The sequence below is a fragment of the Aristolochia californica genome, unplaced genomic scaffold, assembly GCF_029961685.1.
Source record: "Aristolochia californica isolate CCGP_79_NKW_82.1479 unplaced genomic scaffold, dmAriCali1.0.hap1 SCAF_3, whole genome shotgun sequence".
Taxonomy (NCBI): domain Eukaryota; kingdom Viridiplantae; phylum Streptophyta; class Magnoliopsida; order Piperales; family Aristolochiaceae; genus Aristolochia; species Aristolochia californica.
Genome location: NW_027181992.1, coordinates 45,524,805 through 45,552,686, shown reverse-complemented (window position 1 = coordinate 45,552,686; position 27,882 = coordinate 45,524,805). Strand labels below are relative to the sequence as shown.

General features: G+C 38.5%; 1 protein-coding gene across 1 annotated transcript; it reads right to left on the bottom strand.

Annotated features, from left to right (window-relative positions):
* Positions 1 to 250: 250 nt before the first annotated feature.
* Positions 251 to 26,879, bottom strand: LOC137958498 (uncharacterized). The gene is made up of 25 exons (XM_068805554.1): positions 26,512 to 26,879; positions 26,302 to 26,420; positions 17,619 to 17,983; positions 17,343 to 17,497; positions 16,948 to 17,187; positions 15,668 to 15,777; positions 15,504 to 15,581; positions 15,318 to 15,424; positions 15,027 to 15,121; positions 14,820 to 14,935; positions 14,614 to 14,717; positions 14,446 to 14,523; positions 13,967 to 14,045; positions 13,710 to 13,878; positions 13,544 to 13,614; positions 11,994 to 12,074; positions 11,837 to 11,907; positions 11,659 to 11,755; positions 11,506 to 11,565; positions 10,554 to 10,608; positions 10,028 to 10,431; positions 8,105 to 9,946; positions 7,075 to 7,644; positions 6,911 to 6,969; positions 251 to 737 (listed from the first exon to the last, which is right to left on the bottom strand). The coding sequence occupies exons 3-25, from the start codon at positions 17,966 to 17,968 to the stop codon at positions 551 to 553; spliced, it is 5,178 nt and encodes a 1,725-aa protein (XP_068661655.1). The 5' UTR covers positions 17,969 to 17,983; positions 26,302 to 26,420; positions 26,512 to 26,879; the 3' UTR covers positions 251 to 550.
* Positions 26,880 to 27,882: the final 1,003 nt, after the last annotated feature.

Below are 27,882 nucleotides of genomic sequence, written 5' to 3'. Positions count from 1 at the left end.
AAAAAAACGAATACAGAATATAAATTCTTATCCAATAACCTATTTATTGTTTATTAAATAGAACAAAAGGGATAATTGTTAATCAATGAAATTCAATAATTTTTTGTTTCAATCTATGCATATTTGAAATAGATTTTGCCTATATGCTTACGTAATTTTTATTAATCTAGCAGTATTTAATTACGCAATTACCCATTTAAAACCGCTACTATTTTAGATGAAAACAGGAAGCGAACTTGATTTTCTTGTCTTCTATCTTTCTTTCTGTTTTTCCTTTTTTTCTCCTTATTCAAGAAAATGAGTCACTGTACATAAAAGAATTCTGGTTGGTGATTTCTCCAACCAGCTCTGAGTCATGCCCTCAATTTGGAAGGGCTGCAAACAATCTCCTAAATAAGAAAAATCAATTCCAAAAATTGGATTACAAGATAAAACCTATAGGAGATTATAAAAACGAGGAATGATATCTACAAATAAAAAACCAACCAGGAGAACTAAAACCTCATAAGCAACTAATCTTTCCTACAAAATTGTGTGGATCCCCACAAGGCTATAATGAGGTTATGATCCAATCTGATAGGCGCCGCATTTTCCCAGTCAGCTCTGCATTTTTGCTGAAGTATGATTCAGCATTTGCAAGCATCACTGCAGCATCATGCTTCACAGCTTCCAGAGTACGATAGTAATCATTCTCTAATCTTATTCTAATAACTTCAAGAGAGAGAGGAGCTGAAAACCTGCGAAAAGTCAGGTACCTCAGGGAAGTCATATTCTTTGAAGATCAAGTAAGGAAAAGCATTTCACACACAAGTAATATCACCAAAAGGTTTTTTACAATCTCTTCCATCTCAAAAATTTCCTGCTTTGATTTGTTTAATTGGGAGTCAAATACAAGGGGATTCAGATAGTCTTTCATTTACCAGCAAAGTGATTGTACTCGAGGTACTTCAGCAAGTAACCCAATAAGTAGGTCAAATGATACTAGATTGATTGTGTTCTGTTTCATGTTCAGAGACCCAAACTCATGGATGTTCCATGGAATCCTGTCTATTATGTTAATTGATCTATCCGGCTTAACTTCCCTGACCAAGGTTTTAAAAACTTTTGACCATTTAAAAAAAAAAAAATTGGTTGCTTTTTAGCAGAGTGGTGTTAAAATGCTGTCATCTGATGGATCCATTGCTTCTTAACACTTTATTCACCAAATAGTCTCACATGTTTGTCATACACAACATTTTTCAATAAAAGCTAAACGAATAGGTGACCCACAAAATGTTTTGGTACAGAAGTTTTCTCAATTTAAATTAACTTAATGATTGAAATCTTTTTACAATACACTTAAAAGCTGTAAGAGATTCTCAGACATGAGAGAATCTAGTCCATTTAAACCTAGAAGACGATAAAGTAACTCTGCTACCTTCTGCCGAAAATATTAAATTCAAACTGAACTAATCTTTTATACACAGGAATCTTCAACAAGATGCCACAAGAGCCTAATTGCCTTCAACTATAATGTGATGATCTTATTAGTCCTTGTAAAGTAAGATCCTTGTGACAAATATGTGGACGAACACTCTTCCATTGGTACATCATTTACTCGTTCAATCATCAATTTGCCTTCTAAACCATGGCTTTCTAACCCAAAAGTATCAGATCCGGCCAAGCTATCAATCAGTCAGGAGGCTGGTCGAACCACAAAAAACCTCTGGTCTTAGCAGAATAATGTCATTACTAATATATATACATATATATTATATATATATATTTGAGAAAGGTGAATGTCATTACCAATATTATAGAGTGAATAGGATGGAAATAGAGGACTCTGCTTCACCTTCCTTTCTGTCTCCAGCTCCAAATGATGGTGGGAGGGAGAAGGGTGGGGCAGCACCTCTTACTTTCCTCTCTGTTTCCAACCTGGAAAAATGGGGTGCAGCCTTGCTCTCCCTGTCTCAATCGCTGATGTTGGTGGGAGTCTCCCAGCTCCGGGAGGAGGGAAAGATCAGTCCAGCCAGCCACATTGGTTTACATGATTCGGTGGTCGAACTGGCAGGGTCAGGTGGGTTTATTAAAAATTCTAGAGAGGGAACAGGGTCCAGTTAAACCATTTTCAACCAACTAGAAAATTTTGGGCCTGATAGCTCTGTTCAAAACCCATGTCCATCATTCTCATTTTTGGCCTTTACCAATGCCAATCCCTTAACCAACGTTTAAAAAATAAAAATGGAAAAAAAAAGAAGAACTTGTAACTGGTGCCCTACTGGGTCTTTGCACAACTTGCACAAACCATCTCAAATGATTCTTATTTATTTTCTTGTCTAATGGTCCAAGACCTAGGGATTTTCACTCTCTCTCTACAGTCTCTATGAAATTTCTAATAATTATCCTCCTGACTTTGCTAAACATCAAACTCAGCATTCTCATCTATAACTCCCTAAATCCATCACTGGTAGTTCCATTGCCAAATATTCTGCTCTACAAAAATCACCGGTGGAGCAGTAGTCGTACAGAACCTCTGGGTTTTCAGTTCAAACTTATAACTTGAACACCCAAGACATTACCCCTTCTCCAGGGATGACTTTCACTGTATACAATCCATTGATTATATTTTGTTTCACCTTTCACTCCTTAAATTTACTTTGGTTCACCAATTTAAAAAAAAAAAAACTTCTTGACGAGAAGAATCTTCTTCTACATTTATATAAACCTTGAGAATTGAGTACTAGTGATACACGGTTGAAAGTGTCTCAGACAGAGTCGGACGCGGTGAGGCCAAATAAGGGTGAACACAAAAAAGAGCTTTCCAAAGTGATACGGCAACCCCAAATCTTCAAAAAGCCCACTCAGGGGTAACAACACCTTCGCAGGGCCCAGAAACATGAATCTGGAAAAAAATAGCCACAGCTGCAGTAGCTGAGGCATAGGGACACATGCAGCCAGCTGCAGCAGCTGGGGCACTACGGGCCTGCACGCATGACCAGCATTAGCACAGCCGCACGGCCAGCATCCCAGCAGCTAGCTGGCAGGCTGGGTGTCTATCTATTTCCTTTTCGAAAATTGAAGTTTCTACCTATCCAAAGAGATTGGGATAGGGTTGTTTGAGACAAGGGTATACGGGATATTGCTCATTTGAATATGAATAAAAGACAGATTTGCCTTGCTTATGTAGTGAATTCTCATAGGGTAATGTATGATATGGGATAAGGGAGGTTTATCCCCAATATGCCTATAAATAGGCCTTGTGAACCTGATGTATTCATCTCAATTTTCGTGCAAATAACACCCTGTTAAAGCTCGGGTCTCTTCATTTTGGCTTAGTTTCTTCTTGAAAGAAAAACTTACTTTTCACCCAAAGTAAGTTAGGCCATACGCTGAAGGATTAGGATCGAATCCTTAATCTAGCAACGTGACAATTGGTATCAGAGCAGAAACGTTTTAGCCATGGTTTTCTCAGAACCAACGATGGAAATTCTTCCTAACAAAGGTAAGAAGAAAATCTTTGAAACCGAATATTGTTTAATTTCATTTGCATCAAAACTCTAGAAGGTAGAGTACCAATGCTCGAGTTGGTAGAAGCAACTTGGGGAGTTGCTTTTGAAGTTAGGTTCATCTAGCTCTCCAAAGCTCCTTTTGGCACACCCATACTATTTCAAAAGAAGAAAGACGGTAGCATAAGGTTGTGCATCGACTATCGAGCATTGAACAAAGTGACGGTAAAGAAAAAGTAACTGATTCCCCTCATTGCAGACTTGTTTGATCAACTCCAACATGCTCATTCTTTCAGTAAGCTTGACTTACTATCAAGTACGAATTGCTGAAGGACATGAGAAAAAGACCACATGCATAACGAGGTATGGTTCATACAAGCTTCTTGTCATGCCGTTTGGCTTGACGAATGCATCAGCTACATTTTGTAATCTTGCGACAAACTTTTCCAGCATTGTTTGGATAAATTTGTAGTTGTCTATTTAGAGGACATTGTTGTGTATAGTAGGGATATGGAGGAGCATTTCCATCACTTGAAGGTGTTTGAGGTGCTGCGAAAGAACTTTCTTTTCATCAAAAGGGAGAAGTGCTCATTTGCCCTACCGGAGGTGTCCTTTTTGGGACATTGGATCGGAGGAGGACGATCTGGATGGACAAAAAGAAGGTGCAAGCGATTGCTGAATGACACATTCAAACTAAAGTATTGGAATTGCAAAGTTTCCTTGGGCTCGTGAACTACTATCGGAGTTTCATTAAGGGATTATCAACCTTAGTGGCTCCCTTGACGGATCTTTTGAAGAAAAAACAACAATGGCATTGGTCGATCAAGTGCCAAGAAGCGTACGAGTCCCTCAAAGATACCATCACCAAAGAAGCCTTTCGAGGTAGCTATTGATGCCTCTAACTTTGTCATTGGTGGTGTTCTAGAACAGGACGGATATCCAATCACTTTCGAGAGTCGAAAGCTTAATGAGACAGAGCAACACTATACTGTTCAAGAGCTGGAAATGACGGTCATTGTGCATTGTTTACACACTTGGTGCCATTACTTGTTGGGGTTGAAATTCGTAATGAAGACTGACAATGTAGCATCCAACTACTTTCTCACACAAAAGAAGCTTAGCCCAAAGCAAGTTCGATGGCAAGACTTCTCGGCGGAATTCAATATGCTGCTTGAGTACAAACCTGACGCAAACAACAATGTAGCTTACACCTTAAGCCGCAACACCGAATTAGCTGCACTTAAACTAGAAGCTCTTGCTTCTCTTAGCCAGGTTTGTACGACTTTAACCAATTGTATCAAGGTGGGTCTTCGACAAGACTCACAAGCTTGCAATTTGGTGGAGGCCACTGCTCTTGGAGGTATGCGTCAATTTTGGTTGAATGAGGGGGGACGACTTTTTGTTCCCAAACAATATGGTCGTTGACGCGAATTTTTGCGAGAATACCACGACACCAAATGGGCTAGACACCTTGGACAAAGGCAAATATTTGTTCTATTAAAAGGTAATTACTATTGGTCTGAAATGGAACAAGATGTTGAAGAGAATGTTCCCACTTACCTTGTTGGCCAGCAAGATAAGATAGAATGGCGGAAACTTGGGGGTTTGCTTGAGCTCTTACCAATTCTAGAAAGACTTTGGCAATCCATCTCTATGGACTTTATTTCTGGACTTGGAAAAGCATAAGGCCTCGGTTCCATTTTGGTGGTAGTAGACCGATTTTCAAAGTCAGGTACGTTCGTGGTTGTACCAGGAGATTGTACAACGGAGGAGGCAGCAAAAACATTCATGGCCAATGTAATGTAGCATTGGGGAGTGCCGAGCACAATTATCAGAGATCGTGATCCTCGATTCATGGGTTGGACCAAACTCTTCCAAATTCTTGGAACTACCTTTAAACTTTTTCTACAAGTTTGCATCCTCAAACCGATGGGCAGACGAAGCGGATCAATGCCATCCTAGAGGAATATTTATGGAATTTTGTAAATGCTAATCAAAAGAACTAGCCAGAACTACTTAATGTGGTCCACTTCTCATACAACTTGTAGAAAAACGAATCTACTAGCCATAGTCCAGTCAAAATAGCGATCAGACAACAACATCTCATACCTCATAGTGTACTTCCAAGCAAGTTTGGAAAGAGTCTAGCAACCATGTAACTCGCCAAAAGATGGAAAGAACGTACTGATCTTGCTCGTGCTTTCTTACACAAAACAACTAAGCGAACGAAGAAGTACAATAATCAAAAGAGATGCCCCTTGGAGTTTAAGAACGGGGACCTTGTGCTCTTAAAAATCCGCCCAGAAAAATTCCATTTGTTGCAGACGAGAAACAAGGGTTTGATAAAAAAAAATATGAAGGACTATTCCCTATTATTGTAAGAGTCGGAAATGTCGCCTATTGGTTGCAACTACCAGCCTGTTTGCGCATCCACAATGTGTTTCACGTAAGTAACTTAAAACCTTATAACAAAGATCCCTTGGACCCCTCATGCACCATAAAACAACGAGCTCTCATAGATGTGTCCACCACATTTCCTCACAAGGTGGACTACATCATTGCAGATCGGGAGGTGCGACATAGGGGCATGCTACATTATAAGGAATACTTGGTGAAATGGCGAGGCTTACCAGAGAGTGAAGCCACATGGCAAGTGGATGCTAAACTATGACAATTTGAAGAGGAGGTTGTAATTACATGCGGGAGGACACCCACGTTATGGTTGTGGGAGCATGATATGCAGTTGGAAGTGTCATAGGCAGAGTCGAATGCAGTGGGGAGAAATAAGGGTGCACTGGAAACACGACCAAAAAGAGCTATACAAAGTGATATGACAATCCCAAATCTTCAAAAAGCCCAACCGGGGGCAACAACACCTTCACAAGGCCTAGAATAATGGATTTGGCGAAAAACAGCCACAATTGCAACAGATGGGCTGCGCGTGGCCAGCTGCACAGGTGCAGGTGACACGTGCAGTAGGGTATGCGACGGCAGGGCGTGCAGCACAGCGCACGTGCGCAGGGCCAGCAGTAGCACAGCTGCGCAGCCTAGCAGCTGCAGTTGGCTGCCAGGCTGGTTATCTGGTTGTTTCCTTCGAAACTCAAAATTTGAAGTTTCTACCTATCTAAAGGGATTGGGATAGGGTTGTTTGAGACAAATAAGGGCATGTGGGATATTGCTCATTTGAATCTGAATAAAAGGGGAATTTGTGTTACTTATGTGACGAATATATGATATGGGATAAGGGAGGTTTATCCTCAATTTGCCTATGAATAGGCCTTGTAAACCTGATGTATTCATCTTAATTTTCATGCAAAGAACAAAGTACTGCTTAAATCAATGTATGGATCAAGCTTATAAAGCTAACCAAGATAAAAGTGGAAACTACCAGAACAACTTGAAATATGATTCAGAAGAAATACCTGTTGAGAAAATCAGATTTATGTGCAACCTGTTTTAATTTCAGGATTCCGTAATAATCCTGCAGCAAGTAAAAGAAAATCAATCACAAGCATATAAGCTAAATCACAGGAATGAAACAAACAAAGTTATCATTAAGATTATCTTCACCAAAGTGAAAATCAACCTGATTCCTGTATGAAGTTTGCTCTAGCCTGTCAAGAGATGAGAGCAACTCGTCCCTGCTTTCATCATCAATATGAGGGTGGTCACACCGGCTATCAGGCTCATGAAGCTCCCAAGGACTGTGCAAGTGCTGCTCAGGCGGATCACCTTTGTACTGAATCACATATCTTTCCCAAGGGCTGTCTGGGAATTCGGAAGATTTGGCCTTTACAGATAGAATCCGGCCATTCCACCAACTTCCACCTTCCTCATTCTCATTTCTCCACCAAACTTGACATTTATCCCTATGTGTCCAGTTCCTCTTAATTGCTGCATCATATCTTGTTCTTTCCACAAGAAAATCTGGAAAGTTTATAAGCTCCGGCAATGTCAATTTGAAAGTCCTTCCAAATACACTTGAAGCAGATTCTACAAATTCAAGAACCAGTTTACAGCAGCTTTCCCCAGAGCCAGGAAGAGTTGAATACTCAAGCTGCTGAACTCTGCAAAATTCTACAGCCCTGATTCCTTTAATAGTTCTCCAAGGACCAACCTCATGAGACCGTCGCCATTCTATATATTCTTGATGGCCCTAAAAGAGTAGATATACTCAGATAGAAAACAATTACCCAACATTACCATCTGTTCTATGCGGAAAGGTAAGATAGCAATCTATGGACAAAAAAAAAAAGTGAAGGATGCAATAAAAAACAAACACAAAAAGTAACATAGCTAAGTGCAAATGAACCACTATAATTCATAACTTCAAACTCCCCACCACCTTGTCCCAAGTTTAAAAGGATTTGGGAGTTTAGCTCCCTCCTCACCAAGCATCCATCCAAGAGGTGGCTCTACCATGTAGAAAAGACACCAAATTCACGGAAATACAGTGGATTAGGCCTTTAGCTCAATGGCCACATGGGGGATTCTAGTGAGAGGTCTTGGGTTCATGTGTCACCAGGCCACAGGGTTCAATGTTCAATAAAAAAAAAAAAAACAAAAAATCTAGTGGCAACACAATCTAAATAAAGGAATGTTATTCATTGTTTTACCTGTCTTAAGTATGCAATTTCATCGCCTAGCTGAGGGATATATCGGCAACTTTCCTCGTGCTCTGATAACATCAACCATGATTGGTTTCTGGAAAAATGCTGTGGCTTTCGCTTGTCAAGAGGACTTAAGTACCTCTCATATTTACTTCCTCTTCGGTTCCTAGCAGACCTTAATCCAACAGTCATCCTGGAACTTGACCTCCAATCTTCACTAAGGAATTGATCATGCCCAGTAAAGCCGTATCTTTCAGCACTATTTGATGTCTCTGCAGATGCTTGGCTTTCTCTCACCTTGAAATTAGAAACAAATGGATCATGTTCATGGGCTGTGGCCTTCATACTCCTGGATCTTGTTTGGCGGATTCCATCTTTAATTGTTTCAGGGTATTCAATTTTTAGATCTGGACTGCGGTTATTGAAGTTGGAACTATTTTCTTCCCGAGCTTCTGAACTCATAGGATCTTTAAATGTCTTTGATCTTTTATAAACTGCACTACACATCTTGCCATTTGATAACTCTGAACTTTTATCAACATCCATCTCAGGCATTCCTAGCCCATGACAGTTCTCGCTGAGCTCATTGATGCGATCATCCTCTTCCAACACTCTGAAAATATGATTTTGCTTGGCTGTCAGATTGGGCTCTATATCATTTCCACAGGTTCTCCTGCCTTCATGACCAACAACACCAGACTGTCCAGAAGCTGAGGTTTCAAGTTCCTTTATTCTGCTCTTTGATTTAATCCTCAACTTTCTAGTGGTAGGATGAGGATAGAGTTCCACTTCATGAGCATGGTCAGTTTCATTCTTACAGGTTAAGACAGGTGCATTGTCATTTTCAGTTGGATGCCCGACCTGCTCCAGTGGCTCATTATTGACCTTGCACTCATGGTCATCAGGTTCATCTTGGAAGCCATTACATCCAAATTGGTCACTTGGTGGGACCTCCTCTATTAATAAAGGTTTATGGTCATGCACAAGGGCAATCTCTTTGTATTTCCCATTTCCATAAGCCTTTCTATCATGTTGATCTCTGTGAACTTCATTTTCTAATCGGGCCGACTTACCTTCACGATCATCCTCTGGTTTAACATGTCCATTGACAGCACTTTCAGAATCATTGTTGTTAATATTATTATGGTCATCTCCCAACCTTAAACGCTTTGAAGTGCGTGCTTTCACTTCTCCCCATTTCATCTTGTCTTCTTTGAATCCCACAGATAGGTTTACATGATCTTCAAAGCCATCAAATTGATCTTTAGCTGATATGTTACTACCACAAGGTTCCATACCTGTAGTAGAAGGTCCCATCTCTTGGTGATTCAAATAAGCAAACTCTTGGTTTGCAGGGTCTGAAGCAGCTCTTGAAGATGATTCACCCAGCTCCAGGCATCCAGGTGCAACAAGTTTCCTAGCATCACGCACTGGCAACTTCAGAACTAACCTCCTCTTGTGCCCTGCTCGAGGTTCAGAGAGCTCAGTTGGTCTAACCATACTGTCAAATTCCTCTGCCGATTCATTTTTCACACATTGTACCAACCTATCGGATTCATTGCTTAGGATGTTTGAATCTGGCATAAGAGATTCACTGTCAGATGAATCACTTTCAGCTGAAATACCATCATCTTCTCCATCAGTAGAAGTTCCAGTTATTCGAGAAAATAGGTTCAGAGCATTTCTTGCTGCAAGTCTGCGGGGTCTGGAGGACTTTGATGTGGAAGATTTTCTCTTTGATGCTGACCTCCCAGATCTAGACTTTCTTTTCCTGTTAGTCCTAAATAAAGAGCCTGAGCACTCATCCAGGTTTCTCCTCCTTACACGCCTCCCAGATGAAGTGATGAACTCAACCTGAAACAAACCAGAATGTCAATAAGGACAGCGAATAATGAAAAGAAATTTGGTAAATACATAAGAGTTCACGACTTCTGCCTTGTGTTTCTTCCGTTTGGATCTACGAAGGCTTTCCTTGTTTGCATGGTCAAGCTCACTATCCTCAGCACTGCCTTCTGTATCCCCAGACGCAGCAGTACTGAAGCTCTCAAGTTCCCCTTCACTTGAACATTCATCAGTAACATTATACTCTGAATCAGTGTCATCACTTTGAATTTCATTTTCTTGCTCCCAGTCCATTTCAACAAATTGCTCCGGCAAGGGATCATTCCATCTCTCTGGGTCCACGAATGGTATCAACTGATAATTTTGGAGATGGGCATTATCACCTGGACCCACTGCAAATTTTACCGCAGGGGGACGCCACTCTATGCCTAAAGCACCCAAACGCCGTTGCTGGTACATGTTTTGGTAAGGTTCTGGATAAGGAATCATGCCTGTTATATGCCCATTTACACCATCAGCATCATGAAATATTGAAATAAAGAATAGTGAGAAAAACTAGTGAACAACAAAAAATGATAAATAGTGTTAAGTTAATAAGGTATAAAAAGTGTACTTGAATCACAAAGTAGATCTTGGAGGTTCCGTCTATGTGGAGCAAGCTGTGTCTCCTGCACAAGGTGCAACCCAAGTCTCATACATCTATTCGAGTCAGTGAAGAAAACAAAAAACAAAAAAGTGCATCGAGTGTGAACGTAGCCTATAATAGATGACTAAAATGTTAACTAACTTCCAACCTTTCTTATATAGCACTAAAAAAGAAGATCTCAACCATGTCTCTAGTTTTTCTTGAGTAATAAAAATATAAACAAGATGCTTGTCTCTGCTTTTGTTGCTTTTATCCCTTGGGGTCATTGGAAGGAGCGTAACTACATGTCTCCACTCCCGGAAGTAGTTCTCCTCTCTCTTAGGCTGCCCTCTTAGAGACTATTGGCGAGCCCTTGCTCAGATGGGCTCTCCGGCTAGACCTCCCATTATGTAGGAGTGGCAACCACCTCAACTGGGCTTCATCAAGCTGAATTTTGACGATAGCTCCCTTCGCAATCCTGGCATGGCGGGCTTTGGTGGCGTGTTTTGGGACTCCTGCAGTAATAAGTTCATGTCCTACTCCGGTCCCATGGACATCTCTAACTCCACCTCTACTGAGCCCCAAGCCCTCAGTGTCCTCACCATTTTCCTGGATCGTCTCTCCGGTCCTCTCCACATCGAGGGAGATTCCGCGGTGATTATTGGATGGTTCTCCTCCCCCTCTACCCCACCATGGCGACATTGGGATGTTTTCTATTCTATTATGGACATTATCCCCCACATTACCTATATTTGGTCCCATGTTCCCAGATTTGCTAATTTTGTGGCTGACACCTTTGCTAAGCAGGGAGCCTCCCTCCAATCCCTTGTTGTAAGGGATGTGCCTCCCTAGTTTGTTTATTTGTTCTCTTTGCTTAACAAAATAATCACTTCTTAAAAAAAAAGATAACAAAATAAACAAGAAGGAGCAAATCAACTACCTGATCCAGAACATTGCCGTGACTATCTTGGATAAGGGGACGATAATCACCAAGGAAGAACTGGTAGAATAAAAACACAGACATATATCAGAGTGCAAAATACATAATTTACTAGTAAAATAATTAATCTGATGGCCTTAGAAATGATAAAACCTGGTCATATTTTGCATCCTTCTGGGACTCTCCTTGGCCTGTTGCTAATATATAAATTTGACCCACCTCATCTGAAACTACGATTGATGTACCATCTCTGTGATTCAAATAAATACTACATTATTTGGAAATCTGAAATAAAGCTGTTAATAGAGAATCTTCTCCATGTTTCACTTACGGAGAAAATCGACCATCAACTAATTTGAAAGGTCCTGTTTCATATGTTCGAACTGGTGTTCCCTCCCATATCTTCAAACATGACATACAAAATGATAAACTGGAAGGCATATTAATGTATTTACATGCACAAGGAACATCAAAATCAAGAAACTTACATCCCATACTATGGTTTTTCCATCATAACCTGCACTCATGGCAATCCGGGGGTTGAAAGGATGCACATCTAACACATAGGTCTATCACAGCACAAAATTTAGTCAAAGAAATTATATCTGACAAATAACTTCCAGTAAAACACTTCAATAGTCTGGGCAGTTTAAGGCTTCAAGAATAATGACAAGAAAAGCTTACATAAGCATTAAAATTTACAAACTACATGCTAATATCAATTCCTGAAAGATCACTTAAAACACCCTTAAAGACCTGCACAACAAACAAAGTGCTAAAAACAAAGCAAAGGTCATTTTTTACCTTCATCTACTCCTCAATAGTCAATCAACAGAGACTTAACAAAGAAATGTACTTAACTATCAAGCCTCCATCTATTCGTTAAATAACATTAGTTTTTTTTAAGTTCATTTTCCACACACACACACACACACACACACACACACATATATATATATATATATATATATGTCAAACTAGGAATATAAAACACCTCTAAAACTGTCCTGAAGCAGTCCCACCTTTGGATATTAGAAAAATATTGACTTGACATATTTCTGACAAGCCAAACTGAAAATTTGTTTAACGATTATCAGAACAGAGAATTCTACGATTTCTTTGTCCTATTCAACTCCAGCAGGAAATAAACTCACAGACTGAAATCATCTCGGTTGTTAAAAACAATCAGGAAGGCCTAAATGAAGGTTTTTAGCACATGGAACTATTTATTTCGTCTGTTAAATGTACACTGCATTAGAATTTAACCAATTTTTTGAATCTTCATCACACACACACTACACCCTATACCTTCTGGTGAAACTTGAACCCCATGACCACATACAAGAAACCCTCCGATGTGACCATAGAGCCAAAGGTTCAATCCATAATTAATTCCCTTTCTCATGCAAGTAAACACACCAATTAATACCATCCAACGACCTTTCAAACAAAGGTGTATTTTGAGATTTGTGTTATTAACTCATGATTCATCTGGAAAAAGTGACATAAATCCCACTGGACTCACCTAGCTACAACTAACAGAACAGCTACTCAAAGTACCGTGCAAGCCCAATATAAGAAGAGTTAAAAGGGCATCGACATCTGACTTATGAAAATTGCTGATTAGATAGTCATCAGATTTAGTCATGAAATCAACCTAGATGTGCCAAACAATGTGCAAAATGAATCGAATATTCTTAGCAATCATTACTGGTTTTAAGACAGTCACCAATCATAATAATTCATGAAGAGTTAAATGAAGGATAGATGTCAGTAATATGCAAGTGATATACTAACACAGTACACAGATGAAATACAAATTTAATATCTAGAAAAAGGAAGGAAAAAAAATAGAATACTCTGAGCCAACTCGAACAACAGTAGGTACTTATAATAGACGGAGAAAAGGAAGCTTCCAGAACATCTAAGATGCCTTGCCTGAATGAATTAGTTGGTACTAGAAATGTTAGAAGAAAGTGAACAGTACGTTGAACATGTGACAAGTACCACAAAAAGTCAGAAGTCGTTAAGCACCTACCGACTCACGATGACCCGTCAAAGAATGCACCAAACTACCATCGACAGCATTCCAGACACATATTCTGCAGTCTACAAAGAAAAAACCCGACAAATTAAGGATAACAATGGCAAATAAGATTATGCTGTCACAAATGTGGCTTCCTAAAATACAAAAAATGGCTTACCCATGATAGCAGCAAGAACAAACCGATTATCCAAGCTCCAGACAATCATATTAACACCACGAGGAGTGGGCTGATTTCTTTGTCGTGGACCCCCACGAGGAGGTTGAGGAGGCATAGGAGGGAGTGGAACTTTCAGATGATATGCCCGAGTCCAGCGTCCAACTTTTCCCTATATCACTAAAACATATTAACAAAAAAAAAAAAGAATATTCTTCCAATGGTTGTGGTATAAAATAATAACCATAAACAAAACTTACATGTGACCGTCGTGACCTAGGAATCCAAATGATTGCACTCCCATCACGAGAACAGGTGACTATGTTGTCGAGTGTAAACCTAGAGAAAATACAGGCACCAGGTCAAATAAATATTACTAAATTTCCACAGACAATTAAGTTTGAAATCAAATTATATATGAAATATTATCATATGTTAAGCCAAGCTCAAATCTTAGCTGAAAGTCTCACAAGAAGGTGCCCACATTGCAAAAAAAAACTATGTACCCTCAGGAGGGAGCACTTTTAAGTTTCACCAGTCAGAGTCTAACTTTAGTCTTTTATTATGTTTCACACAGATTTATTGTACTTCAGCCATAGTCCTACATCTATTGGTGCAGATGCAGGCAGAGAGAGAGAGAGAGAGAGAGAGAGAGAGAGAGAGAGAGAGAAAGAAAAAGAGACAGAGACAGAGACAGAGACGGAGAGAAGAGAGAGAGAGAGAGGAGAATAGCACAGACCAGCTATTCTTAAATTTTGGAAGGTTCTCCTCCTTTGCAATGTCAGCCAAAGAAGATCTAGAAGGCACAGAACAGCCACTGCACCACGAAATAGCAGTTGAGATTAGCACCATAAGACACACTCACCCCTCACAGACAGATAGAAAGCTTTGTTTAGCAAGAACTAACCTAAATTGCACATAATTTACATCATTCTCATGACCAGATAACAAATCCATCTCATAATTAGGTAGGTCTGAGTCCTCTTGATTGGATTTGACAGCACTCCATACCTACATGCATTTATAATCACAATTATCATCAATAAAAAAAGCAGATAAAAACAAACAGTAACTCATGAAAACTATTGCTACACTATCAAATTTTAGATGTACCCGAGCATAAGTGTCAGAACTCCCAGTGACAAAAACAGTTCCATTGGCATTGAAAGCACAACACAATATTTGGCATCCTACTTGTCTGGTACTTGGAGCAGGATCATTACTTTTTCCTGTGGTCCCACCATGATTGTCAAGCCAAAGATTGACTAGATGTTAACAAAGTCACCAATATGTTTCTATATTGAATCAGCTGTAACTAACCAGCCACAGTATCTGGAGGCTTTGGAATGTAAATTCGTGGTTTTGACTGGGAATTTCTGGCATCCCAAATTCGACATGTACCATCATCAGATGACCTGAACATAACAGAAAACAAGATGTCAACCTTCAACTTTTCACTAGAGCTAACAAAAACTATAACCTTTTTCCTTTTCAGTTAATAACTATATAGCACCTTATTAAAAATCTAAAAGTCTAAAACAATTGAAAGGGGATTATACATAAATGGCACCAAGCAACATCTCGAGTAGACTAACAAAAGTAAAGACTCACGATAGAAGCTGGTAAACTGCAGCAGGCCTTGGACTAAATGCAATAGCAGTAACAGCTCCAGTATGTCCACGTAAGACCGAAATTGGTACACCATCAGGGAGACGCCACTAGATTAAACAATAAGATATATATATAAGACATATATGTATAGAGAGAGAGAGAGTACAAAGAAGATTAGAAGCTTACAACTCGAATTGTGCAGTCATTTGAAGCAGATGCCACTAAGGCATTATTTAAACTCACAGCCAAGTCAGTAATGTCACCCTTCAAAACAGGAAAAATTAAAATATATAAAAATGGAAGAAAAATAACTATAGGTGCACATACAACATTTGGTTACTAAGACTCACTTCATGTCCACGGCAACTAGACAGGCAAAATGCAGTTTCCATGGACCAAATTTTCACGAGCCGATCATCAGAGCCAGTAATTACATATCTCCCTGTACGATTGAATATGGCTACAAAAAAATCATCCACACACTGGTACTTAAATAGTTTAACAACATAATCAAGAATGAACCATTGAAATAGAAAAAAAGAATTAAAGAAGACTATCCTGCACCAAAGCAAATTCAAGTCTTAAGCATTACCAAATTATTAGACCGATTACTTTTTAATACTTCTTGACAGTAATGCGCTTCATTTTTTTTCAATTGGTAAGTGGCACTTATTACAATAGGAGAAACCTAAAATATGTAAAACTATGCCTCAAGAATAAGGAATGCAGGGTGTAGATGCACAATCAAAGAGAACAAATGACTAGAACACAGAAGAGATACATATTCCCTCAATATACCAACAAATCATGGAATACTGGAAGCCAATCCAGATAGAAATTGCACTATTTTGTTAAATATAAACAGACTAGTAATTTTGTCCAGATTATAGGGGAACAATCTCATTTTCAAGCAATAAAATCACCAAATATCACAGTTTCTAAAACCTAAAAAAAATTTCATCCTCTCTCAATATACTAAATGTTATCCTGGCAATTCTGATATTGGCGTTTGTTAAGTAAATTACAAGCCAAAAAAAATTCTGTAATTACGTATTAGAAAGGGACATTACAAGCAAAAAAATCTTTTATTAAAAAAAATTCTGGACGTGTCCATTAGCCTGAGACACACACAAATACATATAAGAAAGGGAAGAGATCTCCTTCAAGTAGGTCTCCATCCTAAACAAATTCTGTAATTTGTTGAACGCTGTCCTCATTATGTATAATTTATTATTTACTTAGGTCGTCTTTCAGCTAATCACCATTAACCCTCAATTGCAAACCCTCTCTATCCTTCCTCTCTTCTTTTTTTTTTTAAATAATATGTATAAGCTGTATTAAAAAAAGATGAAGATTACAATACCTTGCTAAACAGGGCCTCCTTCATAATAAAATTCACCCAACTTCAGGAATAATGTATAAGAGATTCAAACAGCAAAATCCATACCACAGGTATGCACTTGTCTAGAATTCTGAATAAACCTAATTGCCTTAGTTATTGTAAATTCCAACATCATACCATGTTAATGTTCCAATAAGTTATCTTTTAAAGCAAACAAAGCAATGCTAATTTATAAAAATGTGACTTCTTCACAGAAAAGGAAAATTCCAAAGGGTACAAAAGTAATACCACAATAGACAGCATTCTGGTGTCCTCTTATTTTTTTTATTATCTGAATCTTTTGCACCATAGTTGATGGTTTAGCAATTGCGTAACATGCAGCACGAATAGAAGGAGCACGGTGGTGTTTTGTAAAACCACCCCCTATTTCCCTCAAACTTAATCCATGGACCTGATTAGCTTGCATATGGGGCCAACGAAGGTATCTGGGTAGTTGATTTACTTTCTTATCTTCTTTCATCCGATCAGCTGCAGAAATCCAAAGAACATGAGCAAAAAGGTTATTTTTCATCTACAGAGATTGTATAGAGCAATTTCAAAAATGGAGGGGAAATCACAACATGCACAATGAAAAAGAAATAACAAGGTCGAGAAAGATAAACATGCCAGAAAGTATCACTTACACTCCAGAAGTGAAAAGGAACCAGACCCCAAAATTGTCGGGACATCAGCTGCACTTGCAGTGTTCCCTCCCACCACACCATGTAAGGGAGGTGCTATGTTCACCATCAATTGCTTTAGAAGTTTTATCAAGTGATCTTTTGCGATGTGAGGATACCTATATATTACCAGAATTCGCTTAGAAGGCTTCAGGAAGGAATTTATTCCAAGAACTCTAAAAAAGGTCTTTCATGGCTTCAAGCAAAAATAATTTAAAAAAAGTGAAACACGGTATATACCTCTCAACCAATTTATTGTAGCCCAAGGGAAATGAGAAGCCATTGTCATTCTCATCACCGCTGGGAATTCCATTCCTCGAGTACCAAGCATGATATCTTCTAGGCAAAAGTTGATGCTCCAAAAGCTCATTCCAGAATTGACCATAAGTTCTGCGGCATGGGCCAGCTGACAGGAAGTGCATTATCAAGAAGTAAACTTCTTGAAGGTCAATATCAACATCTGCTTCCATTGGGGAGTCAGGAACTGCCTCTGGCTGTGCAAACTGAGATTTCTCGTCCGTTTTTCTCAAAAAATTCAAAGGTGAAGCAGATGATGCATCATTGGAAGCTGCACACTTCCTAAGAGCCATTTTTTAATGCAAAACCTGAGTAGCAACATGTGTCCTTGTCAACTATAAGTTAGAAAAAATTGTATGTCAAAGATAAGCTTCATAAGTATAGGTATTCCTTTGAGGCTAGCATTTTAAGCAGATATACATCCCTAAAAGACCCAGATGAAACAACTTAAATATACAGATAACTGTTGATGTAAGCAAAATCTCCACTTCAGAAATATTGCAAAAGAAAACAAAGCAACTGAAAGATGGAGCAAGTTGTAACTCTCATTGACAAATATTAAAGTTCTACTGTTACATGAAATGGTGGAGACACAAGTATATCATTTCACATACACATATTAGTCTCAACTGATTCCTACTAGATAGACATTTCATCAAAGTCTTATGGTTCAAGTTTTATCTATTTCTGATATGTATTTTATGATTTATAGTTGATTTTGTAAGAAGGGGGCATTTGTGTCCATCTATGTAATTATTATTTTTTTGAAAAAAGGTGTAAATGTATTACTGAGAGAAAAATATACATACCTTACTGTACAGAATTTTTTTTTTATGTTAAAAAAAAAAATACAAATCGGTACGACATGGGGCTGCATCTCAGTGGATCATGGCAGAAAGTCTTCCACTCTGCCACTTACAATACCCCGTCGCGTATTTAAGTCGTCTGCAAAGGAGGAACTCGTGTTTTCCTGGGCACGAACTCCAATGCCCTTGCTGTTTCTTCTATTTCTTTTCTTCTCAAAGTTCTTCCTCCCTCCTCAAATCTTCTCAAATGAATCATTTTTCATGGTATCAGAGCACTAGAAAACAATATTGGGCATATCTTCCACAATTTTGGGCTTCTTTTCCTCCATTTAGCAGCCCTATTAAAGGTTCTTCCAACAATTTTCTGGACTAGTAGGGTAAAAGTTCGAGTTTTTCTTCATTTCTTCCTGCCATAACCAATTGGTTGATGGCCTCTACTGCCAATTGAGTAGTTATCATGTTTTAATGCCCTTTAAGGGATCCTACTTCAAACCCTAGCTTCATTACTACCTGCGCAGCCTATGCATCACCCCTCCATAGCCTGCTGAAGGTGTTTCAGTTTAATCCCTCAATTGGGAATAGCTATTACTATTATCAACCTAATTGTGTTTTGGGAGGGGTCATTGTACCTTAATTTTGAATTATGGGACCCACTTGACCTGAGTAGGATAACATGATTGGGGGAAAGTGCTATTTGGACTAATAAGGTCCTTATTTGGATTAAATTGTGATTTCTTTGGAAAAAATAGATGGTTGGATCCAGCAAACAGGTTGCTGCCCTTAAACCTTTTGAGAGTTCAAATGGTAAACACTCTTAGCCTATCCAAATAACTTCTATCAGATTGAATGGGTCAAACTATGTGAATTGGTCAAGATCTGTTATCATATTCTTGAGGGCAAGAAGGATGGCAAAATATGTTAGAAATGATCCCCTATACCAGTAACTGAAGACGGGGAAGCAGAGGACAGCCAGCTTATGACTTGGTTGGTGAATAGTATGGAATCATGCTTTAGTGACCAAATTTTGAGTTGTGGAACAGCTAAAGATATGTGGACTACACTAGCATCTATTTTGTCTCAAGAAAGTAATTTATCTCGCATTTATGAGCTATGTGTTTGGTATTTCAACATTCAAAGATGTGACAGATCAATCACCAGTTATTTTACAAAGATGAGAGCGCTCCTACAGGAAATCAACAATTTTCATGCCTTTGCTACAAAGGCTAATGACATTTGGAAAGAGATAAATCAGATTCAAGTTGCCAGGTTTTTGGATGGATTGGGATCTGAATATGATCCTATTAGGGCACAATTATTAGTCAATGATGATGTATCTACTCTTGAGCAAGCTTTTAACAAAGTGCTTTGAGCAAAAAGAGCAGTTGCGTATAAAGCTGATAAGAAGGCTAGGTTGTCAAATGCTACTGCCCTTAACCTCTAGTCATCCTTTAGTAAGTCCGAGGCTAGAAATCGTGGAAGCAGTAGCAAAGGTAGAGGTCGAGACTCCTCTTACTCGAGGTCATGATCGGAATGATGAAGGAGATCGCAAATGTATTCATTGTGCTCGAAAGAACCACTTCTCTGACAAGTGCTGGGAGAAATTTGGTAAGCCTGCACGGGCAAGTTCCACTATGATAGGCAAAGATACTACTTCCTATTTTGATCCACAAGATGAGATTCAACAATTACTAAAAAGACTTAGTCAATTGACCACTACATCTACCACTCCAACTGTTGAGCTTGATCCCTCTTCCTCAGCAAATGCCACAATGGCGAGCACAAGTATGCTAGCATTGAATATGTCCCATTCACCTTCCTAAATCATCGATTCAGGAGCTTCTATTCATATGTCGAGTATGGCTTATTTCAGTCTATTCATCCCACTCAGCCATATCATCTTGTCACTTTAGCTGATAAGGTCTACCTCCCCCATTTAGGGCGAGGGTACTATTCATACTACTTCTCAGATGTCCTTGAATTCGGTTCTTTTTGTTTCAAACTTTCCAATCAACCTCTTATCTGTAAGTCACATAACTAAGTCTCCAAACTTTTCAGTAACTTTTTCTCCAACCATTTGTTTTTCAAGACTTGCAAAAGGACGACTGATTTCAGACATGAGAAGGAAGGTCTTTATCTATTGGATGATGTTTCTATTCCCAAAGTTGTGGCACTTACAACTAAAGACTCCTCATACTTATGGCACCGATGTTTGGGCATCCGTCACCAGGTAAGCAACGTTAGTCTTTCCCGTCTTTGTCAGTTGATATATCTTTTGATTGTGAGCCATGTCAATTTGGGAAACATAATTGGACCAATTTTCTTGTTACATAAAATCATAATTCTTGATTTTTTGAACTAGTTCATTCTAATGTAAGGGGTTCATGTCTGGTTCCTAGTCCATTTGGTGTTAAGTACTTTGTTTTCTTATAGATGACCTTAGTTGGTTATTTGGAAGTATATGTTGTGAGAAAAATACGAAATATTTGCTGTATTCTTGAATTTTTTCAATGAAATAAAGAATTATTTTGTTGCTTATGTTCATATTTTCCATACTGATAATGGACTAGAGTATCTCAATCAAAAGTTTGCGTCATTATGTGCTTTAAATGGTATTACTCATCAGACATCTTGCATATATTCTCCCCAACAAAATGGGGTTATTGAACGTAAAAACAAGCACCTTCTTGAAGTTACTCAAACTTTATTGTTCCATATGAATGTCCCTAAATCCTTTTGGGAGATGCAGTATTAACTTCATGTCACTTAATTAATCGCATGTCTCCGTCTGTTTCGTAGGGTCAAGTTCGTATGCAAGTTTTAAAACCCCATTATAAGTTGTTTGTTGTTCTTCCTCACATCTTTAGGTGAACATGTTCTATGCATGTATTTGGTAATGTTTTAGATAAAATGTCTCCTCGATCTGTAAATTGTGTTTTTCAGGGGTATTCACATCATTAGAAAGGGTACAAGTGTAATGATCCTATTCGAAGAAAGACATATGTTAGCTGATGTTACATTTTTTCGAGCATACTCCAAATTTTGCACCTACTATTGAGTCTCAATCGATATGTAGTCCTTATAGATAGTCTTGTGCCTATAGCAATTTTGGATGCACCAACAGTAGGTTCATCTCCACCGCTTCAAGCATACAGCCAGCGTTCTCAACACATATTGCCATAGTATATGCTACTAGAAGCTCCAACTCCTAAGCCCTCTCCTCCAGACCAGCCATCTTCCTCTTTGCTTGCAGGTCAAGTTCTTCATGATTTGGACTTGCCCATTAACCATCGAAAAGATAAAAGGTCTTGTACCTCTCATCCTATTTCACAATATGTGTCCTTTGATCATAGATCTCTATCCTATAAGTCCTTTGCCACGTCTTTGTCTATGTCCATTTTCTTGTTCAGTGCAGGATGCTATGGTTTTGTATAACTAGAAACAAGCTATGGATGAGGAGATGAGAACCTTGATGTCTAGGGGGGATGTGGAACCTCTATGATCCACCTTCAGGAGCCGCTCTTGTAGGGTGTTTTTGGGTGTATACCATTAAATATAAAGTTGATGGCTCTATTGATTGGTACAAAGCAAGATTTGAGGTAAAGGGGTACACACAAACCTTTGTTTTCTATTTATTTGAGACATTCTCTGTTATGGTTAGACTCACCTCAGCACGTATCCTAATCTTTATGGTAGTTAATAAAGGTTGACCACTTTTTCAACTCAACATGAAAAATGTGTTTTTATATGGTGACTTAAAAGAGGAAGTATATATGGAGCAACCTCCTAGGTATGTTGCTCAAAGGAAGACAAGGAAGGTGTGCAGGTTAAAGAAGGCTATCTATTGACTTAAATAAAGTCCGAGAGCATGATTTGAAAAGTTTAGCAGTGTGGTGATGCAGTTTGGGTTCTATAGAAACCATTGTGATCATGCTATGTTCTTGCTTAAAAGGAAGATCTGTGTGGTTATCTTGATTGTATATGTTGATAACATTGTATTGTCTGGGGATGATATTGAAGAAACTGAACGAGTAAAAAACCATTTGGCCATCCACTTCCAAACAAAAGATTTAGGACAACTGAAGTACTTTCATGGCTTTGAAATAGCTCGCAGTTTTAAGCAAGGTATGGTTCCTTCTCAGAGAAAGTATGCATTAGATATATTGCAGGAATATGGTCTCTTAGGTGCAAGACCAATGGATACTCCCATGGAAATCAATACTAGCCAACATGATTCTCAGAGTCTTGTACTCAAGGACAAGACATAATATAGACGTCTGGTAGGTAAATTGATTTATGCTACAGTTACCAGGCCTAGTATATCTTTTGTTGTGGGAAATGGGAGTCAGTTCATGGAAAAACCACAGAAAGTACATTTAGAAGATGCCCAAAGGATTTTATAGTTCTTAAAGGGTGCTCTTGGAAAAGGTCCATTGTATACTTGAAATAATAAAGTTGATGTGAGGGGATATTTTCATGCAGACTATGTTGGATGTAAGATGGATAAAAGATCTACTTCTGGTTACTATTGCTTTGTAGGGGGTAACTTAGTGAGTTGGAAGAGTAAGAAACAGACAGTAGTGGTTAGATCAAGCGCAAAAACCGAATATAAAGGAATGGCTCACACAGTTAGAGGGCTTATGGTTGGGTTTCATATTCCATAACCCAAGGTTACTATTTTCATACAAAGCAATCCAATTTTCCACGAGAGAACTAAACATATAAGTTGATTGTCATTTTATCATAGATGCAATTATGCGACGAAAGGTGATTACTCCAATCATCAAATCAACTTGGAGATATGTTTACAAAACCTCTACAAGAACATTTGGTATTTTGTGACAAGCTGGGATAGTTTGATATCTACTCTCAAGCTGAAGGGGTTAAATATCCGTACAAGGGTATTTTGGTCATTTCACATACACATATTAGTCATTTGATTTGTATCATTCTATAGAAGTTGAGCCAAATCCTAAAAAAATAACTACCTGGAGTTAGGAGACCTCTTTCTCATTAACAAGAACATGATCTTCCAAGCCGAAATGGTGTCATTTATAAGTTGGGGTAAGTTGTAAATCTCTTTGCCATTGATGTGGAACTATTCTCACACAATGAATTCTCAATCTCATACAACTAACTAGAGACATGGAACACAAACAACCAGACCCACAAGATGGTGAGAGTTTTCCTTTATACACAAGAACCACATAAGGATCATGCTTTAAAACAATGTGAGATTATTCCCCCATAACAGTCTCTCTCTTATAGCAATTAGTTTGAAATGCAGAGCACACACGTAAATCTATATAATGATGGGACTTCTTTACCCACCATCGCTTTCTATGAGAAAGAAAAGGTCAGCTTCAAGAGTTTGGACTAAATAAATGTATCATAAATACATATGAATAGGAGAAATTGAGAAGTACTACTTTTTCCCCTACTTCAATTAACCAATACTAATAAATCAAAAAGAGTATTATCAGCAAAAGAAGGAAACACTTTTAATCATTGGTACTCTTGCAAACTTCTTTGAGATCTCATGTTCAATCTCAGATAATACACCAAAAATTCCAGGGTTAGTTGGAAATTTCCATCAGTAAGTGTCGCTGAAGTTCCTCTTTGTTCTCATTATTGAAACCTCAACAATGAGTTGAAGTTGGCCCCAAGCTCTGCACCAAGTGTTTGCAACCTTCTATGATGTTTCAACTTCATCCCGGCTCCATTATCATAATAGTCTCATCTTAACTATTTTAGGTAGCTATGAGAATTCTCCCCTTCCATTCTGATCTAACTATAGCCAACCATATTAAAGTTGCCCCCGATTCCATCCCAAAATGACTAGCGACTTACGAGGCCTACTACCCAACCCTTTAAATAAACAGAATACCAAATCATTTTCAGAAGAGGGACTTTTTATCCATACTAACAAAACCCCATATGACCTTCTTCAAGTCTTTCCTCACTTCCAGAATCCAAGTGGATTACAGCCTTCCTTCTTAGTCACCCCAATTAGCAACAAGTTACTCCTTATTGATGCACTACTAAGTCTTGTTTTAGCATGCCAAACCATCTTAAATGACGCCACCTTTTTTTGTCATCTATTTTACGAGTCTAGTTATCCTCTGACATATTAGTTTCCAGCTTTTTTCCTCTTTAGTTTTGCACTTCCATAAACAGCCACATCTCTGCCAAACCTTCAGCTTCCATTATTTTTGCTACATGCACAAAAAAGTATGGAATAGACTTCTTAGAAAAGTTTGGCTGCAGCCTTTCCCTCATGTCCAACTCAAAGACACAAAGGTGATTTATGTCATCCACCTCGATCCCCTTTTATTTTTGTATAATTGAACCCTGATAGAGAAAAGAGTCTCTTCAAGGACAGATTTTCCCACCCCCTCACAGTCTCTTAGGTTCTCAACTAAAGTTGCGGCTTCATGCATTCAGTTTTGTTGGATAGAACCTTTTTCCTCAATAGACATGCTAGGTGGTTTCTTAGTACAAGGCTTCAGGTTAAAGTCTAATAGGATCTAAATATCTTGGGTGTTTGCACAACCTACATTCAAAAGATCTTACACATATAAACACATCAAGTTTTAGATCAACTAACTTTTTTTTTTTAATGTTGAACCCCATACCCAGGTGAGACTTGAACACAAAATGTCACACTAGCACACACACACAACACACACACACACACACACCACAATGCACTTTAGTCCGCTAATATTGAAATCTTTAGATCATAACACCTGCTTTCACATTCTGGACCACACAATCTAAAATTCATCAATTACACCTATAACGTCCAAACACCATCCACCATGAATATGAGCAATTAATTCATTGCCTCAAGCAAGTCCCAGCTAACTTTTCTCAAAAAAAAAAAAAAAAAAGTCCCAGCTAACTGACCACAAATAATGGGCTAACAGTCTGGATAGCTTTTGTAAGGAATGTAACCACAATGAGCTAAATAACACATATATCACCTTCAGATCAATCAGAAAAAACAATTTGTTCAATGGTAGATCTTGTCTCTTTTTTTTTTTTTATCAAGCTTAACTATTGGTTGACCTCCTCCATAATTCTTCCAACTATCTCCACCAAAAGCTGTGAAAGTAGGGCAAGTATCCAATGTTTAACAACATTATAAAAACAATTTGCATACTCATCATAAATTAGTTTGGTCCAACTGAGACGAATACCACCACGACTCTTTCAAATAGCTATAAGCTAGTTTGTTAACCCCAAAGGCCTTTTTCTTTTCCTGCTCATATAAAATAATGAAAACACTACGTTGTTCAGACAGATTCCTAATGTTCTAACCAAGTTAACCTTTGCCATTACACAGTTCCATAAAAGAGAGTAGCAATTGAATTCCAGCTATAGTGATCAGACTCCATTATAAGGATACCAAGCCACCACAACCACCATAATCCTTGTTTCCAAAGTAGCAGAGCCCTTCACCTCCACCATTCAAAAACTAAACGAACACAAGACAGAAAAAACCAAGGACAAATAACAGCATCCATTGAACCAGAACCTTATTCGCATCATAGAGAAAATTAACAAAGCACAACAACTATTGACCAGAGGATCGTTCTTCAAAAGTCATGAATGCCTTCTTGCTCAAACCTAATACTCGGCCAAACAATGTGGTTAGCACTTGAGTCAGATCTCGATCTGATAATAACAGAGAAGGCACGATTGGACATGAAATTCGCAAAACAACGGCCTCCAAGAAGCATTTTCGGCTTTTGACCAAGGAACTGCAATAATATCAGAACGCCAGAAACAGAAAATCATAACGAAGCAGGATTACTTACATGCGATTGGAAAAGGAGACCTTACTGAATGCAACTTAACCAGAAGAAAAATCTCCCGTCAACTGGAACTCCGTCCTACGCTTCCAGAGCCCTAACCCGAGGAAACCCATTCAGCATTCCTGCGCAACGCGAATGCCTCAAAATCAAGCTTACGCCACTGCAAATTTTCATAAAAAAAGATTGCCACCAAAAACACATACAGCGGATAACCTTTTCCGAGATCCAATCCACCCCATGCAAAGTCGGTGAACATCCACTCTACTACAATTGGTCTCCTCCAATTGACCAGCCGGCAATCTTCCTATCGAGGAAAGAGACGAGAAGGGGCAGTTCTTCGATTAACGACCCCAGGAACCGAAATCAATTCAAAGATTAGAGAGCCTTAGGGTTTGAAGACACGGAAAAAACACCTTGCGGATTATCGAGACCAGGATTTGGGACTCATTTCCGTGAATTTTTAGTAGTCTTCGGTATCTTCTTCCCTTTTTCTCCTATTTGCTTTCCTCCCTTCCCGTAGAAGGTTGAAGGAAGCGTTTAAAAAAACCTTCGTAGCTCAGACCCACTCCTCTCTCCTTTAAGAGCTCCGCGAAAACAAGGAAGGAAATTACGAAATACGGATGGAGTGTATATATATATCCATTAAAGCGTCTTTAACTCCACTTAACTCTGCTCTTAGATGCCTCTCACTGGCTTTCGCTGTAATCAAATAAATGCTAATTATCCTCCACAACAACTCACAAAAACTACCGTGAGACCTTACATAGAGAGTGCATCCTTAGACGCCGGCTCGCCCGACATCCTATCCATCTTCAATTACAGGTGCGGGCCCACAGTGGGGCCTATCATTACTGATAGATTCCTCGTCTAGGATGCTTCTCGCGAAAAAGTAACAGTGCAATCATATGTCTAGCTATTGAGAAATAATGGAAATGCAAAGAAGGGGGATGGAACTTGGAATTCCCAATTTTGTAAAACTGAGAAATTTTGGGGGTTAATTGTTTAAAAGAGCTGACAGAATGGAAATGGTGGGAAAAAGGGGTGATATGTACCTTGGTTTTGAAATATAACGGCTCTGGATCTCTTTTGAGTGGGAAACAAGTAAGAAGCAAGTTTGCAAAAAGAGATTGATAGTAAAACCCCCATTTCCCCTATTTACAGTTAGGACTCCGTTCAAAAAAAATTCAATTTAGTTCAATTTTTACTTAAATTTAGCTCAAACTTGAAATAAGGCACGTATAACAAGTCAAACTCTAGATTTTTCAAATTTGGTTTATTAATCCATGAACCAACTCATTAGCATAGATATTTTACAAAAATATCCTTTAATCTAATTACTCTCGTCAACTCGATAATTGTTCTTATTTACCTAAAGCTTCAAAGACAATTGATTGGGTCTCTCAACAACTAATATTATTGTTTGTCAGTAGAATAAAAACTAAGTATGCTCCATTGCAAAGTCTTAAATTATTTTAGAAATTAAATGAATTATTTATCAGTTCATATTGTTAGTCACAGAGTTCTCCTTTTTTACGACAGTCGATAACAGAATCCCACTAGTAATCTAAGCAAATGTAATTTAGT